Here is a 15,123-nt window from a genome sequence, read left to right as displayed (position 1 = left end):
CATTTGTTATACAGGGAGTCTACTCAAAACAAAATAAAATGTAATTTTTAACTACTTCTTGCTTGATACTTCCCCTTGTGGTTTAGTTAGAAAATGGCATATCATCTAAAACTTATGAAGTGTGGCTCCCTATGGGTCTTCATATATTAGTTTCGGATTATTACTTTTTTTTTTAATAAAGCTGAAGAGTGTTACTAACATAAATTCTGTTTAGTGCTCTAAATTGATTGCTGTCTTCTCTCCCTCAGTGTTTGTGGGCAAGATACTGTAATACATCTTCTGACCACAGATTTATTGGGAACTTCAAATTTTTTTTCTTTTGTAATTCATACTGAGCTTAAAGTGATGATTTATCTTTTTGTCACAACTTTTTAGTTTGTGTGCAATAATGATAAAAAAAAAAATCCTTAGGTAACTGTTCATTTAAATAAATGTTATGTGTTTTGTTATACTGCAACTTTAGCTACATATGTATACTGAAGGCATGGATTCTTTTTGGTCATCTCAGTTGCTTATGGTAATGATGTTTACCTGAAAGTTGTTTTTTTTTTAAAAGCTACCCAATAAAACAGTAAACCAGAGACAATTAAGAATGCTTGATAGAGGAGAGGTGAACCCCAAAATCTAGCCTCTAAAGAGACTGATACCCTGTTTCAAGTCTTGTGCATTAGCCTGCAGTATGTGACACATAATTTTCCTGATTTCTGTCACTTAAGGATGTTTCTTTTCTATTCATGTTTGTTTCCTTTGAACTTAAATGGTCTCAGCGATTAAAAAAAAATTTTGCTGATCATCTTGACTTTGTGGACCGAACCAAAATAAAAGTTCTTAATAATCAGCTGAAATGGATGAAGAAATGAACACAGGAACTCAAGAACTCCTCCCTGTCACATGAATTGAGTCGGTGCCCTGTCTAATTCTTCCTTACGCGTTTTGTTTGGCCTCAGCTTTCAGCTTATATTAGTTGTTGAGATGGTGTCCTTTTTGTGCAAGAAGCAACATCAATTCATACTTAATGAGGAAATGTAAATTTTTGCCTTCTGTTAAATAAAGATCCCTTTCTGTTATCATGAATTAGTTCTTTAAATATATCACAAAAGTAGCTTAGCTTGGAAAATTATCCAAGGAAGACGTCATTAGCAGGAGTAAACTGTTTCTGTATGCAGTAGTGTTGTATCTTGCTCTCGAATTAGTAGTAAAAGTGGCAGTTTTTCCTGTCTTTTACTTGTAGGATGTGAAAAAAATAGATATGCTTTTTTCTTGTTTTAAATGCATTGAAACATATGCATAATAACATTATTAATTTAAAATAATTATTAGCAAAGCTAAAAGGAGGCATGTATGTAGATCTAGTTACAAAATTAATTAATCCATTTTTTTAATAGAATTTTCAATGGCATTCGGAAAGAAGCTTATACTGATGTAAATTTACTAAACCTGCGTAGGTATTCAGGATTGTGTACTTCTGCTACTTATAGAAAGGAATTTATTGTCCATGTTTTAGTGTTTTATGTACCTTTTCTTAATCTGAAATGGATTTTGTTGTACCTACCATTCATGCTATCCTTCACAACAGAAATGGTTCTATTCATTTTGAATCAGTACATAATGGCTTGATCTTCAAGAATGTAAGGATATGCAAATGATTCTTCCTGTTCCACTGAACTTTTTTTGTTATGAAAAGGGATTTTAAGAGAGAGAGAGAGATTCAGTAGCTCGGATTTTCAGTGTTGTTCATTGTCTTTTTATTTCAGAATCCAAATCCTGAAAAGGAAAACCCACCTTGTAATGCTCAAGAATTAGAAGAATGTGATGCTTTTCTTGAAGATAGTGCAAGCTTGTGCAGATTTGATGGTGATACCTTGAAAGTCACTCATGTAGTAAGTGCTGCAAATTATTACAGAAATATTTTAAAACATTTTTATGATATGCAAGTTGAATTCCATTATCAGAATAAAAATCTGTGCAAACTCTTGAAACTCTGTAAATTTCTTCCATAAAGTAAAATCACAGTAGCAACAGAAATTATCAACCAATATATGTTCTTCAATGTCATTTTTATGTAAAAGTAAGACTCTTTTAGTTCTGATTTTAAAAAATACATACTTTCACAAGTGAGCCATTTGAAAAAGCAAAGTTATGCCATAATAATTGTAAGAAAGGGGTCTTTTTCAGTGGCATAAAATTCTTCTAGATTCCTTAGCTTGTGTTTTTCTCATAACTTTTCAGGTAGCCTGATAGAAAGTTGACCCTTTTTACTAAGGAGCTGGAGCATAGATCATTTTATGATACTTGTTTGTCAATCACGCTGGAAATAACAGATTGTGAGTGAAATTATTCAATAGGAGGCTTGATCTGGGTTGTAAGCAGCCTTGACTAACAGCAAGTTAGGACTTGATCTGGTCCATTGGCTAAAGCGGGAAACAAAATAATCATGAAAGTGTCACAGATTAAGTTGTTGTCTTGGGGGTTTTTTCAAGATGTCTCTACTAAGCTTGTAATTAACTTTGGTGTTGCACCTCATCACTAGGTTGTGTCGCACACAGTGCATTTAGGATAACCTGTTTTGTACAGAAAATGCCAGTTACAGCATAAGATTTTGAATCGGTTAATGATTTCTTGTTTCCTCAGAAAAGCTCTGGAAGAAGTCTTGAGTCTGTGTCTTACAGATCTTGGTTTGTTCTTTTTTTAAAAAAAAAATCTGTCTTTTTTCCTTCAGCAGTATAGATACATACGTATATGTCTCCGTGTGTGTGTAAATGTGTAGGTATATGCCTGTACGTGCATCTGTGCTGCCAAAGAAAAAAAGATTAGTTTTAAAGGCTAGTATACTCCACCAAGAAAGTAGTCTGTTTTGTGGATACAATGTGATAGGTAACACTTGTCAGAAGATAAAATCTGTAATTGGTAAGCAGACCTTTTATAGCAACTGAGTTCAAGTGGATTTTAGCTGTTCAATGATGCATCCTAAGAGAACAAGAGACAGCAGGCATAAGTAGAAACAAGAAGTTCAAACTGGATGGAATGAAAAACTTTTACACCATGATTGTAAGCATAGATGAGGTTGCCTCTTAAGGTTGTACAGCCTCTCTCCTTGAGATTTTCAAGACCAGACTGCATAAATTTCTGAGTAACTTAGCCTAAACTGCTGCTTCTTGCCTGGAAAGGTAAGAAGTTTGTACCCCAGAGACATTTCTCAGACCAGGAGGAACATTATATCATAGAATCGTAGAATGGTTAGGGTTGGAAGGGACCTCAAAGATCATCTAGTTCCAACCCCCCTGCTGTGGGCATGGGATCAAGAAAGTCAGCTCTGACGTATACTGCTTTCTAGCAGGCAGCAAGACACTGTGGAGCAAGTTTGAACTACAGGGTGTTTGTAAAGAGCTTTTAAAAATGAGTGGCATAAAAGTAATCCAAAGGCTAATGTATTTAAAGCATTAGGGTTGAAGTACAATTACTTGTTACTTGAAACACTTTTACAAGTTACTCAGTGCGGTGTGCTATAAGGCTTCTTGCATATGTAAATTATTCAATTTATATATTGTTATACCTTTAGTTGAAAATGATGATAGCTGGCGACTTCAAAGCTACTTTTGTGCAAATGGATTTTACTGTGTTGTTGTAAACATTTGTATAGTTTTTTGATTCTCTATGAAACTACTTCCTCAGTTCAAAGCAGTTTCGTAAGAGTTGATTCCTCAGAGTCTGATCCTCACCTTTAGCTAAAGGACTGATGCATAATGCAGTGAGCTGTGGATGAGAGTAGTGCTCTGTCAGTTATCTGTCTCAAAGATGTTTAACTTCTGTCAGTTGAGATATAGCAATAAGAAAGAGGAGACGCCTACATATGATGCTTCAGCTGGTAGAGCTGTGTTGGATGTTCATACCCAGCTGTTGAAAAAGTGGGAGCTGCAGGGGTGGCCTCTGCAAGAAGAGGCCGGGGCTGTCCTGTGCCAGGCACAGGTGGTTCCGGACAGCTCCAGTGTACCCACTGTAGGATATACTGAACCCATCAGGGATGCTGGTGGCCCCACAGGGAAAATATATTTAAGAAAGGGTAAAAAGTGCTGTGCAGCAGCAGTGAGAGGGAGGAGTGAGAAACATGTGAGAGAAATAGCATTGCAAACACCAAGAGCAGAGAACGCAGGAGGGAAAGGAAGTGATCCAGGTTGCTAGAGAAGAGATTTGTCCACAGACCATGGAGAAAACCACGGTGAGGCAGCTTGTCCCCCTACAGCCCACAGAGGACCATGGTGGAGCAGATATCCATGCAGCATCCTGTGGAGGACCCCACACCACAGCAGGTGGATGTGCCCTGGTGGGAGTTGCAGGCAGTGGAGAGCCCACGCAGGAGCAGGCTCCTGGCAGGAGATGTGGCCTGTGGAGACGAGCTTATGCAGAAGCAGGTTTTCTGATAGGAACTGTGGCCTGTGGAGTACCCATGCTGGAGCAGTCCATTCCTGAAGGACTATACCCTCTGGAAAGGACTCATGCTGGAGCACTTCTTGAAGAATTGCAGCACCTGGGAAGGACTGATGTTGAATCAGTTTCTGAGGGACTGTATCCTATGGGAGGGACCCCATGCTGGAGAAGAGGAACAGCTTGAGGAGGAAGGAGCAGCAGAGAGGAAGCGTTACAGACTGACCCCAACCCCGTTCCCTATGTCCCTGCACTACTCTGGTAGTGGGACAGATAGAGTGAGTCAAGAATGAAGGAGCGAAGTTGAGGCAGGGAAGGGCATGGGGAAGGGGATTTTTAATTCTTTGTTTCTCATAATCCTACTTTATTTTTTATTGGCAATAAATTAAATTTATTTTCCCCAAGTAAAATCTATTTTGCCCTTGGTGGTAGAATTGGTAAGTGATGTCTCTGTCTTCATCTCAATCCACAAGGTTTTTCATCTTATTCCCTTCTCCTGTCCTGTTGGGGAGCGAGAGAGCAGCTGGGTGGGTGTCTGGCAGCCACCCAAAGTCAAACCCACCACAATAACTCAGTCCATATCCAGTTTGAAAGACAGTAGCTGTTTGGTCTGTAAGCACAGCCAAAGCTCAGGATTAGTCATAGACTATGCTACCTCATATTCAACAAAGCAGGTAGGGATTATGGGAGGAAAGAGCTTAAAAACGAGAAGAGATGACATCTACAAGGAATTCTGGGGAAGAAGACCTTGGGGAAATGTAATTCCAGTCTGTAGGAGGCCGAGCTTCATTTCCTTCTGTTGCTCCGGGAGCAACTTGCTTTTCTTACCTGGGAGATTAGGGCATGAAGTAGAAGTAAAAATGGTGACTTTTGGGGAGGTTAGCCATCCAGCAGCAAAACAGAGGTCTCATTGATGAAAAACAGCTGAGGAGGCTGGACCTTTTAGCAGGTTCTTCTAGTCAAATCATACTGTAACTGAGTGGGCACGATCCTGTGAAGTGTCATCACACCAGTGTGTCTTGATGCACAATCCCTATGATTGGCTTTTTCCCAGATGTGAGAAGCAGGTGCCACTGTGAGCATGCAGTAGGGGCCTGTGGAATGAGTTTTAAGCATAATGTATGAGAAGTTACAATTTGTTCCCTTTCTCAAGTTGTGTCCCCTTCTTTCTGCCTATTTTTCTCGTGCTCCTTAGAGGTGTTCCACACATCTCTGTCAGTATCATCTGCCTGATCTCTGCTGAATTCTTACCTTTCTCAGATGTTTAGAAGTTTGAGGGACTAGGAATTCATACTTTCTGTTTTGCTCAGCACATTGCACCAGTGTAACACCTGCCTCCTGTTTTCTGCTTTGTTCTCCTTAAGACACCTCATTAGTGGAGCTCTTGATGTTATCTTTGTTAGTGTTTCTTTGTCTCTTATTTGCGTAGGAAATTAGTTACCCTCACTTTGTGATTGCATCTGGCCCTAATGGAGACAGGATTATTTCACCTCTTCTGTTCGAGATCAATTAGTCAACAGATATCAGCATCTGAAATGCTCATATTGTACCACATATTAGGGGATAATCCTGCATGTTGCTGTTGCAGACATAGCTTCTGGATATGAAACATAATTCTCTGAGTACTGTATTGCCATTAGCTTCCTTTAGAAAGCTTTACATAGAAAACTCAAAATATGGGTTGGTTTATTGTTTATTCTTACTGCTTTTTATTCAGGTAGCAGGATATGCCTGTCTTATCTTTCCTATGGTCATTCCTGGTAAATAGAAGTGGTTATTGAATGCTTTTGGTGATCTAGGCATATTTAATGAAGAGTGTGCTAATCTGAAATTTAGTAATTATTTGATTGTGAGTAAATAAAAAATTGTTGACATTTCATAATTTTAGTATTCTGACTTATCCTTGTTCCAGTGCTTACCAGCTTTTACTGCAGAGGGACAATATTTCCTTCCCTGTTGACACTGCAGGAAACCATACATGATTACTTACAGAGAATCTTTTGCTAACATCCGAAGTTGTAGTTTAGGATCCTCTGTCCTAGAAAACTGTTGCTGTGCAAAACATGTTCCCATTTGCTTATGTAGTAGACATAATGTTTCGCTAAATATTATCCCAAGAAACTTAATTGCATCTGCTTGAAATGTATTAGCAACCTGTAATGTATAGAGCTGTTGATCAGTGAGATGCAGCATAATGTATTCAAGCATTTTGTCAACTAACAAGCACGAAGCTGTTGATCATCTAACTTTGGCAGTATGTGTGACAGAATCTGCTATTTATGTTTCGAATCAATATTTTGTATTTCTTTGTTTTGTTTTCAGATTAATCTTGGAAGCAACCAGTATCTTTTCTCAGTTGTTGTGGATCCCAGAGAAATGCCATGCTTCTGCCTGAGGCATGATGTTGATGCTCTTCTCTGGCAGCCCCACTCTGACCAACCAGAGAACATGTGGGAACATATTGCAACTTTTAATGCTTTAGGTAGGAAATTGACTTTTGTGTCACACTCCTCTATCTGAAACTTTTCTACCTGAATTCTGTTAGTATGGCTTCTGTTGATATTTCACTTAATTAAATTAGAATTGAAAAGTACTATAATTCTGTAGATAGCAGCATGGTAGCTTAATTTTAGAAATACTAGGACATAAGAAAGAAAATGTTTATGCCTTGGAAGGAAAATAAGTCTTTTCAGACCATATACAGGATGCATGCACAGTACTGCACAGTAAAAAGGAGAGTTCCTTGGATGAACGAGCTCGAGTTAAAGACTTAAAAGCACAATCGCCACCTTAACGCTAACACAGAAATCATCAGTGTAACAACTGCAGCTCATTGACGACGTGTCTAGGAGCATAAACGCTTGTGATAAGATGTCCTAATAAGTGACCTTTAGGTTTTTCCTATCTCGTTGTCCCAGGTGACAAGTCTGAAGAATTCAACATGATTGTTCACTGTTTCTGCTGTTGTAAGAGCTAGGAGCATCAAATGATGCTGGTACATAGTAGGTTCAAAATAAGCTAAAAGAAATATTTCACATATGTGCATTTAAGCTATGGAACCCTCTGCCACAAAACTTTGTGGGCTTGGAAAGTTTTCATGAATTTAAAAAGAAAATAAATAAATCATTGTGACAGGAGAAATCAATCAAGAGTGTAACTGTGCCAGCTCTGCCTCAAGAAGCCCCTAGCTCTACTGAAATTACAGACTGCCAGAAAAATAGAAAATGTGATTGTGAAGAATCATTAGTTATTGCTGTATTCTTGCAATCAGGACTAAGAATTTGTCTTAACTCACTGTCGAATGCAGAATTCTAAAGCTCAGAAGCAGGAAGTACTTAGAAAAATATGAATGCAAGAGTAAGAATTGCCATATCCGGTCACGTAGGATGGTCCACGTAGCCCAGTATTGTACCTATCAAGTAAGAAACAGATAAATCAGTTTTCATGAAAATTAATCTGGTCCAGAATTTACTTCTCTGATGACTGTAGTCTTTGTGTTCCTTAAGAGTTCTGTAGACCTTTCCTTCCATAATGCCACGAGTGTGACAATTTATTCCTTCCCTCCCCCAAATACATTTGTTTGACCACACCACTCTATCTGGGTCCAAAATGTGAGGAAGACATGAGCTATTTTATAGAGTTCACATAGCTCACCTAGGTTACCATAACAATAATTGGTTTTGTTCTGAGTTTTTGCAATTTATTTAGTTTCGTAATATGAATTATTTTTTACTAGCCTGTTATTTTAACTTAAGATCGAATTAAGCTGTAAGCATTGTAACAAATCCTCTAACAAAAGAGATTAATTTCGCAATTTGTTCTTTGCTTACTCATTTCAAATTTCATTATGCTGGAGAAAAAAGCAGATTATAAGGATTAAGATGTTTTTTCAGATTATTATTAGTTTCAAGTTTCTATGCTGACTTTGTAGTACTGTTTTAAGAATGTTTCTATTGTTTTGAAAATAACAGGAAGGAAATTATGATATCTTTAAGCTTTTTGTACTTAAGGTGATAAAAACCGACACTGTTCCTCCACTTCTTTCTCCTTTCTGTACTATCATTTTATAGTATTATATTGAAGTTTATACTTCTATATTAATCTAGTTCATCTTTTATGTGCAAGAGGTTGTCAGCCTGTTTATCTGCAACCAAATTTAGAAGTACTTTGCAAGAGCTAGTAGTAAAAATTAGTGTTTTCTATATTGAAAGGATAGTTTTCCAAAACCTACAGTATTCATTATATTGACCAAAGCAATGATAGCCCCATTTCCTTCTTACTCTGCTTCAACTTTTGGAATTAGCTTTTAACAAGCTATACAAAGATAATGATTGAAAAATTAGTATTTTTCAGTTGAAGTCTTGAATTGAAACCTAAAGAAGGAAACAAAGGGAAACTGAAGGAACCAAGTGTTTTGTTCTAGATATCTGTCCTAACAACTTGCTGTTGGAAAAAAAAGCAATTGGTCTTGTATAGACCTTTGGCTGCTAACATCTAATGATTTGCTGCTGGTTGAAGGAGCAGTTGCATGATCTTGCCCATTCTTACCTCAGTTCACTGAAGAAGCCTGTATCTTTCACTGACTACTTATTAGTCTTGCTATGTAAGTCCCCTGCTCCTAACAGGGTTGCATCTATAAACCAGAGAAATAGAGGACAGTAATGGTTTTTAGATTTGTTTTTTTTTTTTAAAAAGAGCCCATGATTTTCTTTCTGGGAAATCCCACTTAAATACAAGTCCCCCGGCTCAAAAGTTTATTTATCTGCAAGCCTGTACTTAAATCCTGCTTTTATTGTTGGTGCCAGTGTTTAAATATATGAATTAAATTAATGAACTTACACTTGAAAATTTTTTCTGGCTGTCCTAATATTTCCCAGTGCAGCAATCATGTCAATTGATAGACTAGCTATATATTTACCAATTGTTTTGTGGTGAAAACTGTGAAGCTGGATTTGAACAGAGATCATGTTTTGAGGATGGTAGCAAGTGTTTGTAAAAAATCTTAGGGTTAACATTTAAAAAAAAAAAAAAAAACCACAAAAAAACCCAAGCAAACAAAAAACCCACAACCCACCAAAACCAACCAAAACACCCTCAAGGCATGGAAATGCAGTGTTAAAGTGTGGTGGTACTGTTGTGGGTTAGCCCTGGCAGGCACCTAAGTGCAACACCGCTGCTTGCTCTCTTCCTGTTCCCTCTCCCTGCCCATGGTGGGACAGGGGAGGGAACAGGAAGACCAAAAGCAAGAAAACTCATGGGTTGAGCTCTTTGGTCAGTTTGGGTCATCTGTCCTGATTGTGTCCCTTCCCAACTTGTGCATTCCCAACCTTCTGGGACTTGAGCTGAGTTGGAAGAATAGAAGACCGTGGCAATGTGCAAGCACTGCTCACCAATAGCCAAAAAATCACGTGGTATCAACACTGTTTCAGTCACAAATTGAAAACACTGCACCTTATGGTCTGCTGTAAAGAAAGTTAACTCCATCCCAGCCAGCCTCAGTATAAATAAGTACTTTGGCCTCTACCCTATGATAAGGAAAGAGGGAGAGCCAAAAAAAGTAAACTCTAGCATACTTGCTGTTCTCAGAGGTGCTCTTTCAGTGGTAACCATTGCCATGCACTGTTCAAGGGAAGTGAAGCAAATAACTTTTCGGAAAGATGGTAGATCACTTTGCAAAGATTGCGTCTCAAGTCCTTTTATGAAAGTGTGAAAGAAAATCAGTCTGAAATAAGTCCGTTTATTAATTGAGTTCTGCAATGGAAGAGGAAAAGGAACATCTTTCCTTCCCAGTGAATATTAGCAAAGATTACAGTGTGTTGAAAAGTAACGCATGTTTTTTTCTGTCAGTTCTAAATAGAAGGCAAGTTTTAAGTGTCTGTTCAAGATTAGGTAGGCTCAGAAATCGTAAATGTAATTACGAACTGGGGGATGAGGGGAGAGAAGAGGGTTATTCTGCCTAGACTGCTAGTATTGAGCCAAGATGTGTATCCATGCCTTATGATCCTATGGAGAAAATGGAAGAACTTGTGAGGTGAAGCAGGGCTAGAGAAGGGGACAGTGTCTAGCTATACATACATATGCATCAAAACCGCCTGTTAGTAAGATGTACAGAAGAATTGTATATTGTTATTAAATTGGTTAATGTATCCTTCCAAACACCATTGGCTTATGTAGTAACAACATATCTCTTTCTCTTTTCTGTTACTAATTGCATTTTATTTTTAAGGTAAGCTTGATCTGGTCATAGCCAGTTAAAGTGCTGTGGAAACCAGTATGTCACTTATCCCTTCTGCTTCTTTTTGGGTTATGCAGGTTACGTCCAAGCATCAAAGCAGGACAAGAAGTTCATGGCCTGTGCTCCGGATTACTCCTACGCTGCTCTTTGTGAGTGCTTGCGGCGAGTTTTCATCTATCGTCAGCCGACTCCTCTGTCCACAGTTCTCTACAACAGGAAGGAAGGAAGACAAGTAGGACAGGTTGCTAAGCAGCTAGTAACAACCCTGGAAGCCAGTGATCCTATCTTAGGCTTTCAAGCTACAAGTGAGAGATTATTTGTTCTCACAGCAAAAACCTTGTTTTTAATAAAGGTGAACTCTGGAAATTAATTATTCAGTATATTCTGCTATAGTTTGTGTTAACAATTTGTTAAAGAACTGGCTAGGTAAATGATATGAGGAGTTCAGTACAATTTGCTGAAGTTTAAATTGGGGATATTTTAAAGGGGAATCAAAATTTTTCCATAGAATTTGTCTGTAAGATAGTGAGAAAGTTTTTCAACTTTGCTGTTGCTGGAGTAAGCTTTTTCAGAGCTATGGGAAAATGTCTTCTGCACTAACAGCTTTCTCAAAGCAATTCTCAGAGGCTGCTCTTGCTTAGGTGAATAGAATTATGTATTGGTTTTTTCCAAATGACTATGTTTGCCATACTTCAGAGTTTGGAGAATTCACTTCTGTTTTTAAATGCCTCTGTTTACCGATGTAAGAAGTAGACAGATAAAGAAAATAAAGCCTTGAGTTACAAGCATATGATGTGCAAATAAGTATGTATCATAAAGAAGAAAACATCCCAAATTCAAATAATATTGGCCAAAAAAAAGATTTGATATTACAATATTCAGCAGTATTGAGTGAAATGTGAATGGAATGAATGAAGTATTATGTTTCTTATACAGGTAATGAATTCAAGTGGAATAATTTCATTCTATAGGCAGATTTTAGATTATTGATTTGGGTCTGACTCATACTTGCAGTGAAATCTGTTCACGTTTTAAGAGACACTAGAGTATCTTTTAGTAACTTTTTCCTGAAGCAGAGTGAGGGTCAATGTAGAGCTGGTGATTACATATTGAATGGTGTTAGTCAAGGTCTAGTTATTCTCTCAGTTGTGTCATTTTCAGTTGACATTGTACTTCATCTCAAGTGACTAATTTACAATTGGAAAATGTCTAACAGAAAAAGCACCTGTATTGTAACTTAAGATGGGGAACTCAGAAGTGCTGCTTCTGCCTCACTGTAAATCCTGTGTTGTTAGTTAACCGTTCTGTCTGTGATGCACAAGTCCAAATGTATATTTGCAGTGTAAGAGTATGCAGGCCATGGGTTGCTTCAGTTTATCTAACTGGCATGGTTAATTGTATTGAATAGTTTTATCTGAAAATTTTCGTTTCTTATTTTAAATTGACATTGTCAATACTCTTAAACCAAAAAAGGTTGTTTTGGGTTTTTTTTCATAATTTGCTGACAACCTCATAGCAAAGAATGCCTAACGTATTGGTTAGTGGCAGGAAAGCTGCCATGATCTATGGTAACCAAAGTACTGAGACACAAATACAACAAGTGACCTAATAGTTTGCATCTCTTTCAGTACTATTTCAGATCTCTGTAAGAATCTATTGAGAGGAAAATGTGTTCCATTTTTTTAACAGTTTCATAGTTGTGATTGTTTTGACTCTCCTGTAAATTCTCCAAACTCGTAGTGATGAAATGATTAATAATATGGTGAGAATTTAAGAGGGATACAAGCAGTGTGGCTTGCAAAATACCCTGCAAATGCAGGAGTTTTTCAAGGAACCTGATTTTGTCTTCCTTACAGCAGTATTACATTGTATATCCAATATTGAAGTTTTTCTTTACTCTTACCTGGGTAAGTTAAAACAGACTTGATTTGCAAACCTTCCCTTCTCATTCAGGTTTTTTTTTTGAACTATGTTGAAGGTGCTTTTTAAAAAGGCTCAGTGAATGTATTAGTGTTTCATGACTGTTTTGCATTTAAATTTTCATTGCTGGGCAATAGCATCAAAGAAAATGGTAGAATTCATGCAGAGGTCCTTTAGAAAAGATTTTATATAGCTGATTACTTTGCAGCATAAAGTGCTTTGAGATTTACATGAATATTACTTAGTAACCTGAGGTTTAATCATTGGGAATACAAAGTCAAGAACTTGGTATTTGGGGAATGGAAGAATCAAGGAGTGAAAGTTCTTAGACAACATGCTTTTGTCACCTCAAGTCTATTGCAGGAAACTTCAGTATAGGTGAGAATTTCAGCTGTTGTTTGCCAAATTCTCCTTGCTGTGGGTTAGATGCCTGGGAACACGCTTCTGCTGTCTCCTGCAACCGAGGAAACAAAGTCCAGTAAAATGGTTACCTCTTCAGAGGCTGTATTACAGTATGTAATGACTGAAACTCACATTCTGCCCAAATATGAGTCTGTTTGAAGGGAGTTCTTGTTTGCTCCTGGGAACAGCTCAACAAGGGAAAGAGGTTCATCCTTTTTTCCCTTGTTGCTCATCTGTCTGCAATCATGGTGTTCTCAGAAAGGATATGTCAGATAGTTTCTCTTTTATTTTGCTTTCTATGAGAGTTAAGGACATGATATTATTTAAAAGATTTGTTGCCTTGAGGAATCTTCCATGCTGTTGCACAGCAAGCTACTATAATTAAATGGCTGCAAGTCACAGGGAGACACTTCCTATCAGCATTTCCATTTCTGTGTTCACTTAATTTTAAGGCTTATTTGTTTAGTGTTTTAATGTGGGCTTATACAAAGTACAGAATGTGGGTATTTAAAAGAGGTGGTTTTCTGAGAACCATACTTCAAGTTTTCTAGGCTTTTATTTCTTGAAATCTTACATTTTAAGACACAGTACTTCCTGAGAGGTCCAGATCACAATCTGTTTACAGAACTTCTGAGAAAATATTTGACTATTACAGACTTGCATTATTTATTTCAAATATTCTGTTTCAGTGTTTTCCTTGGCTGCGTATTTGGAATGTATCATGTATTCTTCTACAAGTTTAAATAAATGGAAAAAATGTTAAATTTATTAATAAAAGGGTTTTTAAATTATTTTAAGGGATTTCTGTTACTTTCAAATGTGCATCCTTCCTATGCTACTGAAACAAAACAGAAAAGTAGAAATAAGAAATTCTTTAAAATAAGACTTGTTATGTTAAGGAGCTTTCCGTTAGGGCATAGTTCTGATGGGTGTCTGCGCTGCAAAGTCATGTCTGTTGCCTAGACGTGCACTATTGCACTCCTTCTTCATTCCTCTGAAAACCCCTGTACAGTCTTTTTCATGTCCCATATTTGCCAACTTAGAAATTTATGGAGGTGGTTACTGGACAGGGTTGACAAGTATTCAGGTGTATTCTTGTGTTAAAGTGCACATTGCCTCCTCTCATCCTGTGTCTTTGTTGTGTACAAGACCCAAATGATCTGGACAAACCTTTCTAGATGGAAAAAGGGGAGAGATCTACACTTCCTTCCTCTTCTTCTACGTCATCCCATGGGGGCTTTTTTGCAGGAGAGAAAGGAGAAGAGGAAAGATCTGGTTTGTATGTATGTCCTGTGTCAAAAAGTGGCTCTTTGTTAATGAAACCGAAGACCCTGTGAGAGTAACAAACAAGGCTGAAGCTTACATTTTATTTCAATTTGCTGTGCTTTATTTCAATAACAGACATTATTACCACTATAACTTTTGAATTTCCTTGCCTTCTGTCAATTTATATTTTCTATTCCCATTATGAGATTAGATAAACTTGAAGCCTGCAGTCGATCACACGTTAGCATGTAATAACAATTTTTAGTTGGTTTAAAATTTTATACCGCCAGTCCGATATGCCATTCATAACAGCTTTCTGGAAATCTGATGAAATTTGTTTCCCCCCCTCCCCATGCAATGCATTTGCATTTGTGCTATGTATAAATGTCAGCAAGGTCAAAAGGCAACTTAGCTGCAGTCTTTGAGGTGGACGAACCAAGTATCAACCAAGCCTTTTGGTCAAGACTATTGCAATAATTTCAAACTCAAGGTTTCATGGTATTTTGCTTGGAGAAGTATTTACTGGAGTCTTTTTTTTTTTTTTTCCCCTCTTTAAAAAAGGTTTAAGCTACTTCTGAAAAATACTTTCTTTTAACAAAGATGTTTACCACGATATGGTAGCTGGGTATTGATTAAAATATGATGATAGATATAATTAACAAGTTTAGATGTAGACCTGGAAAATACTTCCAGTCTTTACTGATCTAATGCTGAAGGCAAAATACCCTTTATAAACCGTTCCAATGTGCTTTTGCAATCTAATTAGATTGGCAATTGCAAGGAATTGTCAAGAAGAACACAAGAAATACAATTTAAAAAAAAATACTTTTAGAGAGTCACTTTTATTATGCTATGATGAATATACATTATCCACTAGC

At 37.3% G+C, this 15,123-nt stretch overlaps 1 protein-coding gene across 3 annotated transcripts in view; it reads left to right on the top strand.

Annotated features, from left to right (window-relative positions):
* NUDCD1 (NudC domain containing 1) overlaps positions 1-13,776 on the top strand; it is a 48,311-nt gene extending 34,535 nt beyond the window's left edge. For all 3 annotated transcript variants that reach the window (XM_086609518.1, XM_086609517.1, XM_086609519.1), the window contains 3 exons: positions 1,755-1,880; positions 6,745-6,904; positions 10,735-13,776. In XM_086609518.1, the coding sequence (XP_086465644.1) occupies positions 1,755-1,880; positions 6,745-6,904; positions 10,735-11,027 (579 nt within the window). In that variant the 3' untranslated portion in view covers positions 11,028-13,776. The remainder of the gene's footprint in view (positions 1-1,754; positions 1,881-6,744; positions 6,905-10,734) is intronic.
* The last annotated feature ends 1,347 nt before the right edge of the window (positions 13,777-15,123 follow it).

Source organism: Tauraco erythrolophus, chromosome 3 (assembly GCF_009769465.1).
Source record: "Tauraco erythrolophus isolate bTauEry1 chromosome 3, bTauEry1.pri, whole genome shotgun sequence".
NCBI classification, from domain to species: Eukaryota; Metazoa; Chordata; class Aves; order Musophagiformes; family Musophagidae; genus Tauraco; species Tauraco erythrolophus.
This window is presented reverse-complemented; position numbering and strand designations above follow the sequence as displayed.